The sequence below is a fragment of the Ceratotherium simum genome, chromosome 4 (assembly GCF_057802395.1).
Source record: "Ceratotherium simum simum isolate JZ-2026a chromosome 4, ASM5780239v1, whole genome shotgun sequence".
NCBI lineage: Eukaryota > Metazoa > Chordata > Mammalia > Perissodactyla > Rhinocerotidae > Ceratotherium > Ceratotherium simum.
The window spans coordinates 38,387,532-38,409,622 of record NC_141903.1 but is presented as its reverse complement, the minus strand read 5'-3'; the positions used below and the strand labels follow the sequence as shown (position 1 = coordinate 38,409,622).

Genomic DNA, 22,091 nt, shown 5'->3' with positions numbered 1-22,091 from the left:
TGAGGATCTGGGGTGCACCACTGCAATGACCCACCTCGTGTAAGAGAGACCACATCCAATTTAGCCCCGAGAGCTTCAGAGCATCACAGCTCTGAAGAAGGGAATAAACAAAGACAGAAAGAAAGTCTGAGTGGGAAGGGAGGGAAGCCACAGGGAGTAGCAGCTACATAGGAAGAGGAGAGAGTGAAAAAGATTGATTACTTACTAACACAACACTTATTGAGCACTTACTATATGCCAGACATATTCACTCATTTAATCCTCTCAGTGCTTTTACTGTGGCCATTTGCAAATGGAAAGCCTTAGAATCAGAGAAGTTCAGCAACTTGCCCAGAATCACACAGCTAGTAACAGGCAGATTCCAGTTCTAAACTTGGAAAATCTGACTCCAAACCCCAAGACCCCACACTGCACTTACCAAAGTGTATCCCACAGAACACACTTGCTCTGGGTACCTGATGGGCGTGGAGTGAAAAAATCAAATAAAAACATGTAGTCAAAGGCAAATTTGGAAAATGGTAGGTTAAATGGGCTTCTTTACTAAAAAACTTCTCAGACCTTTTAAGTTGCTAATGAGCATTGTGAATCTCCAAGAGATGAACAATGGAATATATGTGTGTCCCTAAGTTATTTGACCAGGAACTGATCTTGGGGAAGCATCTTGCTGGACCAGATGCCACTTTCAGAAGCATTAACCTCATGTCTGCTCAACATCCACTCTGTGCTCCCAGGTATGCCAGGGGCCAGTTGAGGGAAGGTGCCTAAAGGGCAAAGCGGCAGTTCCGCCCAGCACTCTGAAACCACTCCGGAGCCCTGCAGCCTCAGCCAGCCACGCACAGAGATCCACCCAAGGGCCTCCTCTCCTCCCGCCCACACAAGACAGCGAGCCACTAGCATCTGCCCGTCGCCCTCTCAAACTGCGCAGCCTGCCCAACTCTCTCTGTGGGGCGTCTTCCTTTGTGGACTTCACAAAGGAAATTTCTCACCTGAGTTTATAATTGTTCCCTTCAATTCTGAAGGGAGATTTGGCATTAAAGCATTACAATCAAAAAGAATATACTACTTTACCCAAATCTCAGAATGAATTCTTCTTAGAAAAGCCTGAAGTTGATGGCTATTATACTGCACAGAAGCATTAGTGATTTGCTTACAGATAACAAGATAAAGGCATTTTCAGGCTCGTAGAAGGAGACTGCCAGGTGAGGCACTTTTCTTCTAACTGCCTTGGAGTCAATTACATGATGATAAGTGCTCGCTCTATGAAGCCCTGTTGTTCAAAGTTCAGTAAATATCCCTATGCAAGGAGAGCAATTACAAGTAACTATTTCTTGAATACTATGAGTCTCCTAACTATTCACACCAACACTGAAGGCAATCAGGAGCCACATGGGCATTTCAGAGATCAAGCTACAGAGCTGAATGGTAACTCTGACCACCTGTGGGAGCCAAATCCCAGGGATCCAAGACTATGAATGATGCAATGAAGAAGTTACCCCCGAGTCCTATTGGAGGGACATCATTTAGCAGGTATGTCTTGGGTTCCTAATCACAGCCGCTGAGTCACCAAACTTAAGTCCTCTAAAATACTGCCCTCATCATATCACTCCTCTGCTCAAAAACTTTCTATGGCTCCCCATTGCCATGAGAATGAAGTGCAAACTTCATAGATTGGTACGGAATGTCCTTCACAACCTGCCTCAAATCCACCTTTCTGGCTACACTCTACCAGAATTCTCCATGTACGGCCTTCCTTCCCCTCTTCTCCCCTTAGATTTCAAGCCCACTCCGCACCTACCTCCATCCCAGCCCATCTTTGTCACGTGAAACTCTGAAATGCTTTTCAACAAGTTCCATTTCTACAAACTGAAAGTTTTCCCAACCACAAAACCACCTTAACCATGTTTGATTCTTTTTCAGCTTAGGACGGGAAATGACTTCTCTCTGTAGCTGACAACTTCCACTGGAGTTCAGCAATTCTCCTATGTTCTGGAAGATGAACTGCTCTACATCTTCCATGCCTGTGGTTTATATTTCACCAAGTGGTGTCAGTGCTGATATAGTAACCTCCCATCTTTATTGAGCGGCACACAACGCAATTGATGACATCTGCTGGGGCTGATATTTTAAGTGAAGGCTATTCTCAGCTCTGCCTGCTCTCCCGGTGGCTCTGTATATAAATAGCCAACAGCAGCTACACCTGTGGTACAAAGTGGGGCTTCTCAGCTGAGGTCCTCAATTATACCCCATAAAGTCCTGAGCTTCTCTGGGAGGATTTATTTAAGCAGATCCAGTTTTCATGCCTGCAGAGCCAGAAAGGGAGCAGAGGAAGGACTCTGCTGGATATAGCTGCCAACATTCCTAGGAGAGAAAAATCTGTTTGGACTTTTTGGTTAAGCAGATTTAAATACCATGTTCTTTTTGGTGCTCAAAGTTGCCACATTAAGCCCCATGTCAAGGGAAGCTATCATTTATATCCCCAAGTGGCAAATGATACCCACTTCATGTATTACCTTTTCCAACATGTGTTAGTGAAAATAAAAATGTCTTCCCTTGGTAGAGTTTTAGCATTTGTTTGCAAGCCTTGGGGAAGAGTAAATTTGGCAGTTATTTAGGCAACATTTGATCCTTATAGGACAAGAACCTATTTCTGATTCTGGGCTAGAAAAACTCAGTTCACTAGCACCACCAGTTGAGGCACCTCTGTGAGCAAAAGCCCGGGAGCATGTTTGCAGTAGGGCTCCTTCATCAGGCACACAGAAGGTGTTGCTCCATATCTGAGTGTTCTTCAGAAGTGAAGTTATATCCTTTCAAAAGAAATTTTTAGAAATTTTGACCGTTTCTGATGGAAAATTTTAAAACTAAATTACTAATCCCTTCATATGCTTTAATGTGATTTATGATGATGACTCAGTCATCGCTAAAGGAGTGAGGCCCTGGGAGGCTGCTGAGATATGTATAGCCTAGACAGATCCTCCCAAGGAAAGCCTGTCCTGGCACCCGACCCCCCACACACATGCACACACACTGAGTCCCCCATCTACAGACTCAATGCTCCCCTGTACACACCTGCACCACAGCCATTAACACATCCCACTGCAGCTGTTGACTGAGTCATCTCTCTCAGTACTCTGAGCTCCTCTGGCTGGCACCACAGCTTTTTCCGATTTTTCCCCAGTACGTGGCTTGGTGCTTGTGCACAGTGGATGCTCAAGAAATGTTTGAGAATGAATGAATGCATATATGAATGAAATGTGTACTACTTGAAGGCATAAGCTAAATGCATACATGGAAATTTTAATACCAATGTTGCATATAAGAAAACCAGAGTCCAGAAAGAGAGGGAGCCATCAAAGTGACAAAAGAGAGGGCATAAAGGGGCACCTTCTACCACGCTACATGTCAATGCCTTCCTTAATTTCCTTGAGTCAAACTGACCATCATGATCACATCAAATACTTCAGCTACAGAAGTGAAGATCATTCGCAGAAGTATGAACCTTTGAGACCTGGTAGGCAATATTTTTCCTCTGAGTTGCAGCGTTAATTGCATATATGTACTAGAAGTACAATCTACCATCACTTTCAGCATCAGGATCTGAGCCAGCAGCAGCCATACATGGAACAATAGGAACAGGGGTGTGATTCACGGCAGGTCCTCACTGTGTCTTAAATAACTCACAGGAGGACACTAGTGGTGATTTACACTGGCCATCAGGAGACTCGCTTTATGCCTACTGGTGTGAGTGGAAAGAGCCCTCTGAGGACCAGGCTTGAACCCAAGCAGTCAGTGAGCTAACTCTGAAACAAGCTTCTGTTTAGAAACCATGAAGAAGTCATTTAACAAATGAAATATCAGTGCCCTCGAAAGCCTCCTCAGATTAACCCGTTTCTAGAAAGAAAGTTTCATTTTTATGGCTCACATGAATTGGGCAGCATCTCCAGGCACAGTCTGTTCCATGAATGAAATCACTGGATTCAGGCCCACAATTCACCAGGTTAGTCTGATAACCATTTTACTTTGTTTTTTTGTTTTGCTTTGCGTTTAAAAAAAAAAAAAAAAAAAAATTAATGATTGTACTGGTCAATTCAATAAAATTTTTTTTAATCTGTCTTAGACATAATCTTAGACAAACAACCAATTTGATAAAACAATTTCTATCACCCCAGTCAATTCAGTCCCTACAGTCAATAAAATAAGACAGCTAGCTGGCCTTTGTGGGAACAGTAACTCAGCACGCAAGGAAGGAAAAATAAGACTTCATTTCCCATGGAATATACAGCAAGAAATATTGCAAACTTTACCTTGGTCAAAGGGCTTGTTGGGATTCCAGTTTCTGAAATAATCATCCTATATAAGGAAAAAATAGAAAATGAAGGTCAGATTTCAGGAAGCTTCTCACATAACTGCATAAAAACCTGCCTTTATCCCACCTCCCAAAACACAAAGGAAAACACTAATGGCTTAGAAATCGGGAATCCCCAAACAGGCATTAACGTGCAATCAAAAATATCAATTTACTTTTCAAATTCTTGTCTTTCAAACTGTATTAAACACTGGAAATAGTAAAAACATTTCAGCCTAATATGAAAACAGCACTGCTCTTCCTGGTTTGACAGATAAACCAAGACACCGTCTAAGTGCAAGGTGTATTTGCTATCAATTATACCACAGGTGATGCCTTGTTGCTGTCACTTATGATGAAGCCTCTGTTTGCAACAGCTGATAATTCAACTGTCAACGTTTCTTTGACATGGAGACGTGTAACTTGTGGTGCACAGTTCCAGTTTTCCAACGCTCACAAAACCTAAAAGCAGGGGGCTATTCAAATATTAGCATTAACCACAGGCATACATTTAGCTTAATACCATTTGTCCTGGATGTGTAAAGATAAAACAAAGGCTGGCCAATCTGGCCGATTCATAACCGTGTCTTTCTTACATGTAGCTAGCATCAATTTATGCTCCGAGGCTAGACACTTGATTGACTTGAAATTGCAAGGGTCTAGGTCACTCACTTCTTCATAGTTACATTAACCTCTTCCCCACTTCCAATAATATTTTCCTACCAAACAGCCACTGTCCACTCTCTCTATCCTCCCCCTCAGCATTCATCCACCTCACTGTTCCTGGGCACACCTACTCTGTCAGCTAAACTACACAGTTTGCAAGGTTGAAAAGGCTTCACCCATGTACAACATCCCCACACCATTTTTAGGACATGTGCCCCTTTTCAGTTAATTTCCTCCAGAATAAACCCAAATTATTTGCTGTATGTGTTTTTGGCAGGTACCCTGTATGCTGCATACAGTTTCAGAAAGCTGTCTGAAATGAAGCCTCAATTTCTCTTCCAGAGAAGTTAATTTACATCACAGTTCACAATTAGTTTAAATTATTGTCCATGCTGTCTCTTGCTGCAGTTGATCTGTGACGAGATCTCCTGTAAATTTTATTTGCCTCTGTGTTGTTCAATTACCTGGCTTTATTAGATCCTTGTTGAGTTCACCTAAGCCCTTAAATAGGTTTTAGGAAACCAGATTTAGAGTAAAATCAGAACATATTGGTTCTTGGGCAGTGATTCCATTTTCCAGAGCATGAATAAACATGAACAATTTCCTCTGGATCCTGGAGATTCAGCATTAAACTATTTTTAACTCCAAGAACTGGCCCACTTGGTTCTGGCTTTAATTTTACGGCATAACTGACCTTCTCACCCATCTAGTTAGGAAGTCTCCAACGTCTACACCATGAAATATCACAAAGAAAGTTTAAAAGAATCCCTCTGCCACATCTCTCTCCATTTATTATTTTAAATACAATCCTAATCCAAACTAAGTGGTTTGAAACTCGGCAGCCAGTGTTAAATGATTCTAAGTTGGGGCTGGGTGGTAGGTGGGAAATTTAGCGCCCAATTTCTCAGTTGGATGGCCAATGTACTCTTAGCCCTAGACACAAGCATGTTACCAACACAGCCTGCTGTTCACAAGGGCAAGAGAAGAGACAACCCAGGACAAACCCATCCTCGCCACTGGAGAAAAAATAACGAAACGTCCATCCTTTCAGCTGTGGTTCAACAATACCCTCTGCACATACAAAGGACAGCGTCATGTCCAATGGCAATGTGAAATCTTGTGAAATATTTTCTACTTGAACATGCTGTTCTAATACATGGTAGTCCTTGGAAGCTTAGGATGTGTGTCTGACAGGGAAGGACTGGAGCCAAAGACAAGTTCCTTTGCTTTAATTTCACATGTCACATTCTCTTTGATGTCAAAGTAAGGGTTGAGCAAGTCTCAAGAATTGAATATTCCTTCGTGATTTCAATACACTTTATAACTTGGATGGAATGTGAAGTATTCTTCTGGACTTTGTCACTTTTCCGGGTTAACTATAATTGCCATTTTTACATATTTCTGGGGGAAAATCATAGTTTTAAATATAAAGCATCTAAAAGCAGATATCTGCATTAGAATATTTAAAACCCATTGCCAATGTAATAACACTGCCTAATTGCTGCCAAAATGTGAAAGCACACCTGAGTCAAAACTCATTATGCAAAATGAGACCTTCAAATAGTCTCTTGCCCAGCAAGGCCAAGCAGAGAAGGAAAATGATTCCCTGTATCTGACTGCTTTTGCCCTGCCTTAGGAAAGTGGGTTGCAAAGCCAAAACCAATGAGCCAGGAGCTGATAAAACCTTGGGTGTAACTGCTTTAGCTACAGTTGAGAGAGAAACCCCATATCAGGGGCCAAGATCATGACCAAGCTCTCCAGGCACCAGAGCCCATTTGGGGGATGGTCCATGATCACAGGGGAGGGGGCTTCTTAGCGGGCACTGCTGCAGCAAGGTCCGAGTATGAGATGTGGGAGCCCACGGATCACCCTTTCACACTGTACGAGCCAGGTCTGACTGGCCTGCACACATGGCAAGTCCAAGCAGCTGGGCTGTATGGATCAATCCACTTTGCCTCTGGAAGAATGTCCGGAGAGGTAGCATCCAAACCCATGTGGAAAAAGCCAAAGAGAAAGAAGGCCTCTTCTAGAGCTTCACCTCCTGAGAACGTGCTCATCCCTGAGTCCCACTGAACAATCAGGATGCTCAGAGGACATAAAGGCAGCTGTCTGTGGCCCTGAACCAACACTATCAATATCAGGGCTGGTCATTTCTCCAGGGCCTAAGACCCAGGGGCACCAGCACAGGTTTCCCTTTCTTATTTTCTATCTAAATAAAAAATAGAAAGTATATTTTATGTTACCCCAGAACAGACCCACAACTTTCTGTGCTGTGGACAGTTCTATCAGTTTTTTAACAGTTACAGTTCCCACCATGGGAGGTAGTGTACCTGCCCCCAATACCACCCAAATGCTGCACTGTATCCAAGTGTGTTCTGCTGCATGGACCCCAGAGTCCGGTGCAGATACCAGAGAAGTGCAGGACTATAAGAGCCCTCACTCTGATCTTCTTTCTGGCCCAATGGAGTTGTGGCCTGTTAAAATTCAGACAGTGGTGAAAGGCATATTGGATGTGTTAGATCAGACTTGCCAGGAGAGGTATATCTGCCTGAGTTGGCCTCTTAACCGGTAATTTTATCATCTAGTGATGAAGCTCTTAAAAATGATTTACAAGGACCCCATCAACGGTTAATTTTTTAAACATAAACCTAAATAGAAAGATGCATATCTAAATATAGTCATTTATTAAATTCAATAACTCCTATTAGTGCGTTATACAAGTTGAAGAATGAAGGATGGCAGTGTTACTACACATGTATATTTCATGGGCTCCGTTGCATGGGATAATGATGTCAGGCCTCTACTGGACAGGGAAGAGAACAGTCTTCTAAATTCTAACCACACAAGGAAAGGCTGGTTTCATTTCACTGTAGCACTTCTAAGTGAAAATAATCCAACTCTTTAAGGACTGTTAAAATCTGGAAGAAACTATAAATTTAAACAGAGTCTCAAACTTGATCATACTGACTTATGTCCAAAATCATGAAATATCCCAGGGTAGCATAAAGTCATAGTAAGAAAGCATGAAAAGTCAGCATAAAGTAAGAAAGTGACAAATCGTGACACATGATTAGGATGAGGAAGAAGGGAGTGGTGCTGGTGGTAGAGGAAGAATCAGAGACTAGGTATGATCACGGCTCTTATTGCTATTTTTTTAATCCTCCACAGCTGATCAATACTGATAAAACCATATTTCTCCATTTATCTCACTAATTAAATATCCTGCTAACATAGGACTGGATCCTGTGAAACTATTGGCACCCGGTGGATGCAAAGGAATTTAACTCTGAGTTTTCAACTACTTTAGAGATGTTCTGTTTTGATAAGAATTCATGGGAAAGGAATTCTGTTTAAAACATATATCTAACACATGTTATATATAATAGATATTAGTAAAGATATAATATTTATCAATATATAATGTTAATAAAATATATATGTACATATATACACATATATGCCAAAGAACATTCTGCTCGATAATACATCTTCCAATGAAATCTTTAAGTCTCCCTAACATGAAATCATGCAAAAATATTCCTACTACAATTTGACTGATTAAGTCTTTGCATCATGGAAGATCATAACCAACTGGAAAGTCTATGATTCCAGCCCATTTTGAATGGGAACCTGAATTTTTCTTCCACTGTCCCACAGTCCCAAAATGACTGATGCAATTTAGCTCAAATATACCCAGGAATTTGCCTTTTGAGAGGTGCTTATTTCAGCTCCAAAGAATGTCAAAACAGACTCTGAGGAAGAGATGAGGTGGCAGAACCAAATGGAAACCGTTTTTGAAGCCCAACTCCTTTACTCCCACTTTTGAAGATGATGATGTAATTTATCCACCTACAGCTTCAGACACTACAGATCAAATACATTTAGCTCACATAAAACAGATCATTTCTCCTTCATACATATTTTATCTAAGTTGTTTGAAACGTGTAGTTTCATCTGAAGATTATCTGAGATAATACAAATTACCAGCCTAGAAAATAAATGGCAGCTACATTTGTCTCGACTGGGAGTGAGCAATGGAGAACAGGTACAGATGAAAGTAAGGTGAAGCAAGGGGAGATAGCCTCTTTGGGGTAATCTGCATCCACTGTAGATAAATACAAAAGGGAGAAGTACTGCCCTGCAAGGTCAGGTGGACTGAAGCCTGGTTTATGGATCCTGGTAGAGGTAGATCCTACCTTACCAAACCCAAAATCCTTACAAAGAGATCAATTAAGGGACTATAGGCAAACTGATCTCAAAAGGATTCAGGGCAAACTAGTTCAGTTAATTTTGTGGGGAGAATAGTAAGGCGGGCTGGCTGGCAGGTGGGAAGAGTTTCTCTAATATGATAACAGAAGTCACTGGAAAAGTGAGATTTCCAGATGATGTTATATAAGTGCATCACCTGTATAATGTGACACCTGGCTATAATTTTAATTGGTGTGCAATGGAAATCCCTACTGATCAAGCTGTTGGGAAGTACAAAACATTCCATTTATTGGGAAAGGAGCTACCTTCCCATACAACCACCTCATCTCCGAGCTGTTTCCAGTCATCTCTCTGGGCAAGCAATGTGCTGTCAGACTCCTCTCAGTCAGGCCTGTCCTGCCCACCTCTGGTGAAGAGCTCCACCCAATGAGAGTCCTTCTGAATGACATCCTCAACCAAGTGGCCCGGCTTGGGCAGCGACTTGAGGCCCACCCAGCCTTCCCTCCACAGACCCTACTCATGAGAACTCTATACAGCAGGGACTGGGAGTTGTGTGAATTAATATATTTCCATGTGAAAATACCACCCGCACACACCTGGCCCTACTTCTGAGCTGGGATGGGTCTTACTCACCTGCATATTCCCCTAGGCATCACTCAACAGCACACAATGAGTTCTGGCCAAATTGTTTAAAATGTAAGTAGGCTGTGCCAGCTTTCCCATCTCTGTATTCCTGTGAAGTTCCCATAACTGTTACTGGTGTGTGTGTAAGAACAGGTGGGTGTATTTTTATACACACTCTAAATCACTTTCTTCCTGAATAGAGTGATTCTTTCATAAATTGGTCTGACATTTGGTATCAAGTCCTGCAGGCCTTAGACAAAATGATTTAGAAAATAACGATGTCAGTTGCTCTTCTCTTTCAACAAATAACCCACCAGCAAAACACAGATAATAACTGACAATCATACTTGTACTGTAACTAATGAGAAAAGATAAAGCAGCAAATGGACTGTTTACATGCATTTGATAAATTGCATCCCCTGGATATACCAATGAAATAAATGTGTGCGGTGCTGGTTCACTGAACTAAAACAAATATTTACCACTGAGATTTAGGATTTACAATGAAATTTACATTATTTGCCAACTATTTCAATGCTGTGTCTACATACAGTTGAAAAGTCAAAAACCTACCTCAACCTCCTGAGTACGAAAGCATTATAAATGAGAAAAAATAAAAGAATCACATCAAACAATAGGAAGGAATGTAAACATTTTCGATAATTGCATCAAATGTTCAAATTATCATAACATTAGAAAGATCATAGGCAGATATTTCCCTTTAAGTCACTGACCATCATTCCCTTGAAAAGGTCCCATCATAAACTAAGTTCATGGGGAAGAACATCTGGTTATCAGGTGAACGACTGAAGCAGGGAGAAATCTGAATGCGCTCTAGTGACCTGTCATTACTGTAAAACAGCTAGCAAAATCATGATTAAGTCCAAATAGTCACGATTACTTTCTGTGAGAATTTCAAATGAACAATTTCCTGTGACATTGGTCCATAGGGTGAAATTCAATAAAAATCCCAAGATGACATCAGAGACCAAGAGTAACAGATCTTCTACATTTCTGCAAAGAAATTCTTTCGCCTTGCAGCTCCAAAATAGCTCGAAGGGCTCTAAAACCTGAGAAAGACATGGATTTGTGGTCTTAGGAAATATGTAGAACAAACAGGATTGTCATGGCCCCTCCAGCCGATTAAAGGATCACAACCACCACAAAGAGCTCCCCCTTCCTCAGGACATTCTTTCTGTCCATACAAGGTGGGCAGGGAGGAAGTGATCTGCTGACTTGCTCTTAAAGAGCAAAACTGAGTCTGAGGTTCCTTCTCAAAATATGCTCTGCATGTGGCTTTTTCTTCTGGGAATAAGAATGGGTATACAATGCTCCATGTGTAAGCTGATCAAGACAAGGGTCAGCTCCCCAGACTCAAAGCCATCCATACCCTTAACTTCATTAGCAAAATTATCAAAATTCCTGAGCTAACCAGGAACAGCCTTCTGAATATCCAGGAAAGAGAAAAGAAGCCAGTACTATGGAGTCAAAGGCAGAGGAGACACCACAAGCAGCATAGGCTTTGAAGCAGATATGGGTTCAAATTCTGCCTCTAGCACGCACCAGCTGTGTGGCCTTGCACAATCCACTCAGCTTCCTTGACTTGCATCTGTAAAATAAGACCACTGCACCTACCTTGAAGGATGAGTCACAATGATTCATGATAATGGGGCAAAGTACCTGGTTTATTATCAGGCACATAGAATTACTCCATAAATAAAAGATGTGCACTTTTGTGTCCTTCTCCAGAGGTTTATAGTACTGAGATGCCCCAAGAACATTGAGAGAAACAGGCTTTGTAGAAATAATATGTTTAAAATTTCAATGATGTGACTTCTTATGCATTTCAATCTTACCAAGTAGGCCCAAGTGAAGGGAGACCAATTGTACCTGGGAAAAATAATTGTGAAATATTTTAAATGCATGCAATTTTATTAGTCTTATATATGAAGATTGGCTTAGAAAAAAAAATTCAATGAAATGTGGAAACTTGAGTTGCAGGATGTTTCTGTTTAAAGGTCCGGCCCTCACTAAGGTTTAGTGACACTATTAAAAAAGGATAATACTTATACCATAGATCTGTTTTGTGCATCCAGTGAGGTGTTTTGAACCATTGTTAGGTATTACACATCATATAAATATAAGTTTCAATTACAATTATCCATATCCTGATAAGGTAACTGGGCCTGCTATGAATGGGCAAAATTTCTGCATAATCATTATTTTACACATAGAAAACAGATGGAGCAACCCTGAAAGGGTCCATCTCACTGGCACACCAAATAAGGCTCTTGCCATCCTGTAGCATGTAAACCCTTCCTTCACAGATAATGCAAATTATACTGGCCCGAGGCCCAGCCCCGTCCAAGAATCACCAAATTAATTAGGTCCCACCATCTTTCTGAGAATGCCACTCCTGTCATCTCCTATGCTAGCAGGCCTCCATAAACATCCAGATGCTACCTTTTAGAATATAAGACACCAGCTATTAACATCACCTCACCCCTTCCTCACCACCCATCTTTTGTGGGAGGTGCTGACTGCAGGGATTGGGGAAAGCAGTGGTTCTCATCATTGGCTGACCACTGGGGTCACCGTGGAGCTTTCGAAATGCAGATGCCTCACTCTGGAGAGGCTGATTCAGTGGTCTGGGTTGTGGCCTCCACAACGGAAATTTTTAAAGCTGACCAGATGATTCTTAATGTGTAGCCCCCATTGGCTAAAGGAAGCCACACACTAACTCAATCATAGTGACTGAGAGGTGACCGGGGAAAGGCTCCACAAATAGCAAGTAGTAGTACAAATAGCAAACCAGGCGCAGCCCATCAGAGGCCTTCTCCCCCAGCTTCCGGAGCTCTCCAGAGTTGTCTCCATCTTCCACTCTCAGGTCTGCCCCTTGAGGCATCCCCAGCTCAGTCCACCCAGCTGCCCAGGAAAGAACCCAGGTCCCAGGCTGGACTCCTCCCTTCTCCTTTCCTCAGCCATTCAGGCAACGACCAGGCCCTCTCTGTTCTCACTCCTGGGTCTCTCCCGTCTCCTGCTCCTCTGCATCCACACAGCCTCTCCCTCAGTTTAGTCCTCCACAGCTTCCCCTCCGCTCACTGCCACACGCCCTAACCAGCCTCTGCCTCCCTCCAGCCCTGCCCGGGCTCTTCTCCACACTGCTCCTACAGTGACCTTCCGAGGAGACGTTCTGGTCACATCACCACCCTGCTGAAAATACTCGAGTTGTTCCCAAGGCCAAGCTCCGTAGCAGTTTACAGGACCCGGCAAGGTACGGCCCCTGCTGAGCCTTCCAGTCTCCCTGCAGCCACATCCCAGCTCACATGCTCCATTCTAGCAGTAAATGAACGACTTCTCAGCCCTCCAATAGCCCATGCTCTCTTTGACCTCTGAAACTCTGCACACGCTGCCCTTTCTCTGCCTGAAACACCCTTCCTCGCCCTTCTTGATTAACATTTACTACTGCACAAAATCCCAATTTAGACAGTGCTTCTCGTGGGCAGCCCTCCCTGTCCCCAAGCCCTCCACAACTGAGGCATGTCTGCTGTGTTGTCTGAAGCACCCCCATGCTGCCCCCAACAGAGCACTGACCCGCCCACACTGCAGCAGCTGGCTACTCTCCTGCAACTCAACTACAGAGAAGGCAGTCGCCGAGGCCAGGGGCAGGGTGTCTTCACCCCCAAACCTCCAGGGCCCAGCACAGTGCCTGTTTTGCAACAGGTACTCAATAAGCACCTACTGAATGAATAAAGAGAATGATCCAAGCTGTGCTGTTTTTATGCCAGTATCTTGGGCTGCAACCTCCCAATTAATTCCCCTTTGACTCAAAACTGCAAGTTCTGTGACCTGGAGGTTTCTGAGGAGAGTGAAATGGGCAACTCTCTTAGGGTGACTTCAAGCGGGGCAGTCACTGGAACCTGCGACCAGCGGGGATGACGTTGGAAGGTCTTGGAGGGATCGACCAAACTCTGCTGGAGGCGGACAGGTGAACCTCTTCCCGACATCCTCGCCGCACCTCTGCTAATACCCTGACTCACCCTGAGGAACAGGCAGACCTCATGACTTGGCTCACCACAGATGAGCTGATATCTGATGCCAGATTCAGGACTTGCATCAAGTTGAAGTTCAAATCAAAAAGTTGAAACCAAATCAAAAACTCAAAGTAACAGTAACATTAGTATTAATCTTATAGTAATAATAGCAGTGACCGTATTTGAATGGTCAAAATGTGCCAGGCATTGTGCTAAGTCCTGACTGTGTTTTATTTCACTGAACCCTTACAATAACCCTCTGAGACAGGCATAATCAACATCCCTCTGATATAGTTGGGGAAACTGAAGCTTGGAGAAATGAAATTACTACACAAGTTCACACAGCTAGTGAGAAGTAGGACGGGGATTTGAACTCAGTTTTGCCTGATTCCAAAGATCATGCTCTAACCCCCACACACCACTACCTCAGCAGCACCATATAAAGGGAGGAGCAGTGAGGTATGGGAAGACTGGAGACCCTGGAGAGAGGACATGGTGGGGCTGCCCTGTGAAGATGCCGGCAGGAGATACCAAGGGATGGGAGATGAATACACAGACCAGAGGCCTCCCAACAGCCCTCTATACTGCTGCCATGACCCTTAGTGTGAAATGGGGGCTGGAAACACCTGCTTCACAAGGTCTCTGTGATACTGGACAGTAAGTCCATCTGTCATGCACCTGGCTCCAGGAAAGCAGGCAGGATACCCTGACTTCCTGATCTACCCCTACCCCAGATGGCTCCCTGGGCTTCAGAACTATGGCCATCAGCCCTGATGATAGCAGCCTCAGGAGTCCTCTGCCTTTGTGCGGTCTGTACTGAGCACTCACACCTGTCTGCCACCAGCACTCTCTGAGTCCCAGTTCAAAGTGAAGCATCCAACACCGACATCAAGGCATGGCATGTTAGAGTGGTGGCTTTGGCACCAGCCAGCTCTCTGGGAACCTACAGCCACAGACTTCCCATGAAATTTTCATTAGCTGCACAGCTAGGCCTGCTACAGTTCCTCCCAGCCCTGCCATTCAGCCTCTTCTCTTGGAAGGAACATCTGGGAAGGGTAGCAGTAAAGACCCGCTTCCTGTGTCCCCACAAGTGTTCTAGCAGCCACCCTGCCTGCATCCTGTGGTTCTGGCCCTGGACCACTTGCATAGCAGATGCTCCTCATCAAAGCCCCAGATGAATCTGGTCAAGGTCTTTTGTTCACCTCCAGCCAATGGTGTCACAGTCGGGATCTGAGAGTGCTTACTTGAAATTTGCAATTTCTGAAGTGACATTTACCCCATGGTAGGAGGTTAATCAGAGCAGGCTACACTCCTGAGCTACAATTACCAGCAAGGCTTCCATGGAGAAGGGTAGGCCTTCCCTCTCTGTGGTACAGCCATTGCTGTAGCCAGGGATCCATGAGAGTAGAACAATCCCCTGAGACTGACTGGACCCACACTCCCGAAGGCTGCTGGGTCTGATAAACAGGATCACAGAGACAAGCTACCTTTCCTCTCACCCAGCAAGCATGTATGCAACTCAGTTATGGATGTAACACAGTCTCTCACCCCCAGCACTGCCAGAAAGATGCCTGGTTGACTCAGGAGACTTAGAGAGATGACCACAAAGCACTTCAGTCAGGCTCCACACTTGGGAACTCGCTCACCTGGTCCTTCGGACAGGTAGATGATGAATTTTTGTCATGCGACAAGATGGAGAGTCCCAAGAAGCAACAAGAAAACTGTCCTCATCCCAAGAGTAATGTGAGTCCCCCAATAGTAGTTCAGCCCCCACTACCAGAGGAGCCATGTACAAGTCCACTCCATGAACATCTGGCTGTACTGCTCCCCTCCAGGGGGATTTCTGCAATCTGGCCATGCTCATTTAGGGCCTGGGGCACCCAGAGACAGAGTGAGGTTGAAGCTGGAAAGGAAGATGCCTGATGAGACATCCAGACCTAATCTACAGGCATTGAGGAGCCACTGGAGGGCCTAGTTGGAAGTTGATGCCATCAAACTGGTATTTCCTGAAGCATGCTGGGCTCACTGGGTGTGGGACAGACTAGAGGGAGCCCAATGGAAACCAAGGACAACAGTGGAGAAGTTCATTCCGCATATGCACAATAATCACTTCTGGAGCGTTTGCTGTATGTCTGCCCTTGTGCTAGAAAACAGATATGGGTAACACTCGGCCCTTACCCTCAGGAAGCCCACAGTCTGGCTAGGGGAGAGGGAACCAGAAATGTAAATAGATGAAGCATAATATTACCTGGTAATGTCATTGTAAAAAAAAAGAGCCACGGGAACTCAGCGGAGGAAGGCACCATCTATTCCAGAGAACCAGGGCAGCCTCTACTGAGGAAGGGGCACTCAAGCTGGGTCTGGATGGACAAGGGGTTTTCCAGGCAAGGAACATGCACAGGGTGGGACAGGGCACCGCTGGCAGAGGAGGCAGCATGTGCAATGAGCAGGAGCAGGAGTCTTTATGGCAACATCTCTCAGCTCAGCCAAAAGGCGATGAAGCCTGAGCCCATGTGCAGCCACAGACAAGAAACAACAGAAGCCACCTGCCAGCTTTGCCCTCCATCTTCCCACCCCCTCATCACCACACCGCTCAGTCTGCCCTTTGCTCTGGGACTAGGAAGCTCTGTAGCTGCTGTGGCTGGTTACTGGCATCATGACAATCTGTCCACTCTAGCTGGAAGGCTGAGCAATGACACTGTCTGAAGAAGCCACATTGATCCATGGCATGCCTCCCCAGGGACAAGGGCCAGCTCACACAGTGACCCTTCCACCCTCATCAGCAAGAGTCCCCATGCCACCTGTTAAGGACATGTGTGGGCATTATGAACCACAACTGGAACCAGCTAGTCTGTGTGCCCACCCCACCCTCCCTCCTGAAGAGACATTGCCAGCTTGCTACACCTTCCCTTTATTAAATAATTAAACATCTTTCCCTTTCGCAGTGAGCTCCCTAAGAACAAAGGCCATGCCACGTGACACTGCTCTGGGAACCAGGATCCTGGAGGACTCCCTCCAAACCCCCAGTCAGTGATAACAATTAATGGCCTCTTGCTCTCAATGAGCCTTTGAAAGGTCCCACTTTTGTTTGCAGGGGACGGGGGTGGGGGAGGAGATGAACAACCAGGGCTCCCTGGGACCCATCTTTTAAAATAAGAACCCTCCAGGGCAAAATTATCAGGTGAGACCATTTCTATGGTAAGAAAATACACATCAATAAGGACATAATTACTTCTTGTGGAGGAGCACTCAGCCGGCAGAGCCATGTAACACTTTTATTTTACACTTTCTTTTCATTTATTATTTGGGGGAATAACGGGAATGTTAATAACAACACAAATCCCTTCCAGTCCAAAAATTCAATGATTCCAAATATGTGAAATAATAAATCAAATATGCCTGAAAGCTCTGTGTAAATAAAGTAGGAGCAATTTTCACAGACCAGCAAGGACTAGAATGTACTGGGAGAATCCAAGGTGGATCAAAGCAATAAGCTGCTTTTGCTTTGATTTTTATGTTTGCTTCCAAATGTGAGGACCTAATATGGACACAAACAGCAATTATGTCCTAGATCTTTAAAATACCTTTCCTAGGGAATAACTTATGAATATTAAGGGAAAAGTCCAGTCGGGTTTTTTCACATGATGCCCGGAGCTACTGAGAGAGAATCTCTTGAAAAAATTTTCCAAGATCAAATTCTTTAGCCAAATTACCCTCTCATGAGCACTAAAGACTCCTAGAGGAAGGTCACATACAAAAACATGGGAAGAAAACAGAAAACCAAGAAGCAATAAAGAGGGGCCGGCCCAGTGGCACAGTGGGTTAAGTTCGCGCACTCCACTTTGGCGGCCTGGGGGTTCACAGGTTTGGATCCCAGGCGTGGACCTACACACCGTTCATCAAGCCATGCTGTGGCGGTGTCCCACAAAACAGATGAAGATTGGCAAGGATGTTAGCTCAAGGACAATCTTCCTCAAGCAAAAAGAGGAAGATTGGCAACAGATGTTAGCTCGGGGCCAGTCTTCCTTACGGAAAAAAAAAAGCAGCAATAAAGAGGACCAAAGAAGTAACGGGACAGCTTCATCCACTCCATAACCACATCCTCTCAGTGCCCAGAGCCCACCTCCTGAGAGGCCTACAAAGAAAGAAGGGGCAGCCGCAGCCACCGCCACCAACATGCATGAAGCCAGGACCATGTGGCTACACTGGAGCTGTGCTGGGTCCTGTTCATTAAAATTGATTTTTTTCTTTTAGTCAGTTGCTTGGTCACACCTTCTGTGTATCTCAACTATCTTTAAAGAGTGCAAGAAGTATAAGAAGAAAAGAAAAAAAAGCTTAGAGAAAAGCTTACAGGAAAAGCTTAGAGAAAAATCAAAATGGTAACAATGGTTATCAACAGTTGGGGAAATATGAGGGTTTTCTTTCTACTTCCACTTTATTATTCTTCAGTTTTTTAAAAATTAACATGGATTACTTTGTGCATTTGTGTGTTGTCTATTCGTTTATCCATTTACTCATTCATTCACTCATTCATTCAAAGTCCTATGGGATAGGGAAAATGAAGACAGCCTTACCCTGGGGAAATGCTAACCCAGAGAGGTAAAATCATTTTTACAGGAATTCACACAGCACTAAAATCTGCACTATAAGATGCAAGTAGACTAAGAGCTTAGACTGAGAAATGTCCTCACAGCCCAGACATGGGCAGTAAGAAGGGAGAGCTTCTTGGGCCAAGACCTAGGACGATGACTAGGAACGTCTCCAGGCAGCTGAATGGAACCACAAACCATTATATTCGCCTGCTCCAAGGCTGGCATATAGAGTCACCATTCATTTATTCTTTTTGTCCTGGCATTTCTGCTACCCTATTAAGGAATGAACAATCTAGAATAAGTAGGGGGTGACCCTCAGCTCACTCACCAGTGCACAGCCCACACTCCCTGCTGGAACCATGCAGGAGAAGGGCCCAGAGCTCACAGGAGAAATCACACATTTACCCACGAGTTGGTGACAGCTCCTGTGACAAACCCAAATTGAGGCTCGATTTCATAAGGCATCCAAAGCTCAGAGACCTAATCTGATTTACCAGCGGGACACACAAATCACAGCTAGACTCGGAGGCACCTTGTCAGGGCTGCCTGCTGGAATTGTTTGGGAACAATACTGCATGGGTTATTTTGGTGTTGTCCATCAAAGCCACATACGTCCCTTTCTCATACCTGTCTTTTCACAAAACTCAGTTCTTAACCCAGCTTGGAGCTGAAATCAATGGTTCTGCTTCCCAATCTGAAACATAAAAGCCTATGGCATTTTTTTAACTGGTAACTTCTCTCGATGTCTGCACTGCCATTGCCTAAGTGATTCTGGGCAAGCAATTCAACCTTTGAGAGCTTCAGTTTCCCCATCTGTAAAATGAGGGCAATGGTGCCTATTCTACCAGGATTACTGCGAGGATTATTTGAGACACGTGCAAAATGCCCGGCATGTAGTATGCACCAAAAAATGGTAACTGCATTTTTTAATCGACTTCAGTATATCCTCTGCTCTAAGCAGATAACAGTGTTTAAAAAATGACCCTAGTTTCCTCCAGATTAGTATATTTGTGATGCTGCCATCCTGACTCTGAGATTTTTAAGAAATCAAATCTGGGTGATGGCTGCTTTGGAAAAGCAGCAGCCACTGCTCTGTGCAAAAGTGTAAATAAAATGCCACTTAAGTAATCACATTACTCATAGCTTAATGCATGTGATCCAGAGCTGCGAGCAAGCGCGTGTGTGTGATGGATTTCTCATTATCTGTCAGCTACCACTGCAGTTCATCCAACGGTCTGCAGGCATCCTGGCTGGGAACGTCTACCTTAGCTCCTGATGGGACCAGCACTCCCGCTATCAGTGGGAACAGACTCGGCAGGAAGGAGGGGATGCCTTCATAATAAGGTGATAATACAGACAGAAATGTTTGCTTGCAGAAGAGCTGCCAGGTTCTAAGTCAGTCATTAACAGTCCCTTCCTCAGCCCACAGGGGCTCCCAAAATAGTTGGGGCCAGAGGAAATCTCTAGCTAATCCTCCCGGCCCCTGCCAGGTTGGGATGGAGCCTCCTGGGATGCCACGAGCTAGCCTACTTTTGACTCGGTGGTGCTGAGTGCCAGACCAAGCACCAGAGGAGAGAACCGGGCAATGCTGCATTACATCCACCTCCTTTCTGAGGAGGGCCTCTGCAATCCTAGGGTTTCAGTTGACTAGAGCTGCCCTGGGAAGTGCCAAGAACTGACTGGGGATATGTTAGGTCCTTAGACCATTTATGCTCTGGATAAATGCAGAACTTCTAGAAAAGCCACTTCAGAATCCAACTGCCAGTATGCTCTATAGATGTGGGTGTCTGCAAGGGCACAGGCTTGAATACTCCCGGGGAAGGATGTGAGGGTCTGTTCTTAATGTTAAATCCAGGTTGACCAAGGCATCTGCCATCTCTCCTCAGGGACAGAGCTCTACACATGGGAAGCTCTGATTGAGCCAACGCTTGTTCTCGGAGACTCTGCCTTTCCTGCCTCCACCTCCCAGCTGGGCTTCTGTGCCCTCATGGTCTCCTCTGCTACCCTCGCTCATCAAAACTTGCTCCTGGAACGTTCCTTCAGAGCCAGGTGAAGAGGACTGTGATAGCCTCCAGGCCACTCACACTCAGTAGGGGTAACAAAATCCTGCCAGGGTGTCTGCCAATAGAAAAGTGCGGAATATTTGGGGAAAGAGCCTTGGCTGGCCCCTGAATTTATGGCATATCTGTCAGCCTGGGTCCAGGTAAGGGTGGAAGGTGAGGAGGACTAAAAGCTAGTGGAGAAGGGGAAAGGGAATGAAAAGAGTCGGCAAGTAGTCGTGAAGGGAAAAGACACAGTGACCAGGAAAACGAATGTGGGCAACGTGAGACTATTTTCTACCACAGACCTGAAATGAACCCAGTGGGCAGTAGAGCAAGGACCCAGGTCCTAGGGAGGTACTGGTACCCTGCCATTTTCTAAGAGGTGCTCACGAGGCAGCAACTCAAGCCTGTGTTCAATCTATAATGGGAGGCAGCCAATGTCTATTGAACATCTACAGCTAGCCAAGCACTGTGCTCTGCACTTTACCTTGATTATCCCTCATAATCATCACAATGACTTTGCAAGGATGGAGGTATCCTCTACATTTTACTATGGCTCAGACTATGGCTCAGAGAGGTTAACTTGTTCCAGGTCACATAGCAGGAAGCAGCAGGGCAGGGATTCAAATGCAGCTCAGACCAACTGCAGAGTCCTGGGGTCTTTCCATGCACCAGGGTCACTCAGCACCCCAAATTGGCTGCATACCTCACCAAGGTCTAGACCAGCAGCTCCTGTAGGGTGGACTCTGCTGACCCAGCTCATACCTGAGCAACCAGCAGAGACTCAGAACAGCTACTGGTTGAATCAGAGTTGGTATGTGAAGAAGCTGACTTCTCTTGGCAACTAGTAATTTAATTCTTTTGAAGGGAAAGGCACCCTCCTACACACACACCTTGACAAAGCCTGGGGAAGCTGAGACTCTAGAGCTAGAATACAGGTGAAGCCAGACTCTGGAAAGAGAGGGGAGAAGAAGTGAAATCCCAGGAGGCATCCTGGAAGCAGGGAGGACACGCTGGGCTTGGCTCTGGACCAGAGCAGGGTCAGGAGAAAGCCAGCGAAGGGGAGGGCCCCCAGCTGGTGGGTGACCTCATGAGGGGAGAAAATATACATTTAATAACAAATTTTGAGATTGTTTGCTGTGAAGCATGTGAGGAAAGATGCACCCTTGGTGTCTCACACAAAATCTTCAGGGAATTCCACTGGGCTCACTAACACATTTGTGCAAATGACTTCTCTTTGGGGAAGGGGAGGGCATGTTCAGACAGGTAAGCAGCTCTGGGGCTGAATGGGAGCAGAGCATAGACACTGCGAGGGAGGTCCTGGGAGCCACAGGGTGAGGGGACAGCTGGCCCCACACTGGCCTCGCTATTACACCTGACCTCTGCGTGGTTACTGGGGTGGAGTTGGGGCTGGAGGACAGAGGATGAAACAAGATTCTGGCCAGTAAGATGCACAGCATTGAGCGGTTCTGGGGAGGGCCAATTCACATTCTATGCAAGGCCAACTTGCTACATGCACCAGTCTGATCCGTGAATCACCCCGGACTAATGTGCCTCTTCCCCCAGAAGCAGATGCAGCCCA

The 22,091-nt window shown here is 45.0% G+C and overlaps 1 protein-coding gene across 1 annotated transcript in view; it reads right to left on the bottom strand.

Annotated features, from left to right (window-relative positions):
- The window catches only part of SPOCK1 (SPARC (osteonectin), cwcv and kazal like domains proteoglycan 1), a 486,635-nt gene that overhangs the window by 260,556 nt on the left and 203,988 nt on the right, over positions 1 to 22,091 (bottom strand). Inside the window, exon 3 of the mRNA XM_014795815.2 lies at positions 4,302 to 4,347. Within this exon, the coding sequence (XP_014651301.2) occupies positions 4,302 to 4,347 (46 nt within the window). The remainder of the gene's footprint in view (positions 1 to 4,301; positions 4,348 to 22,091) is intronic.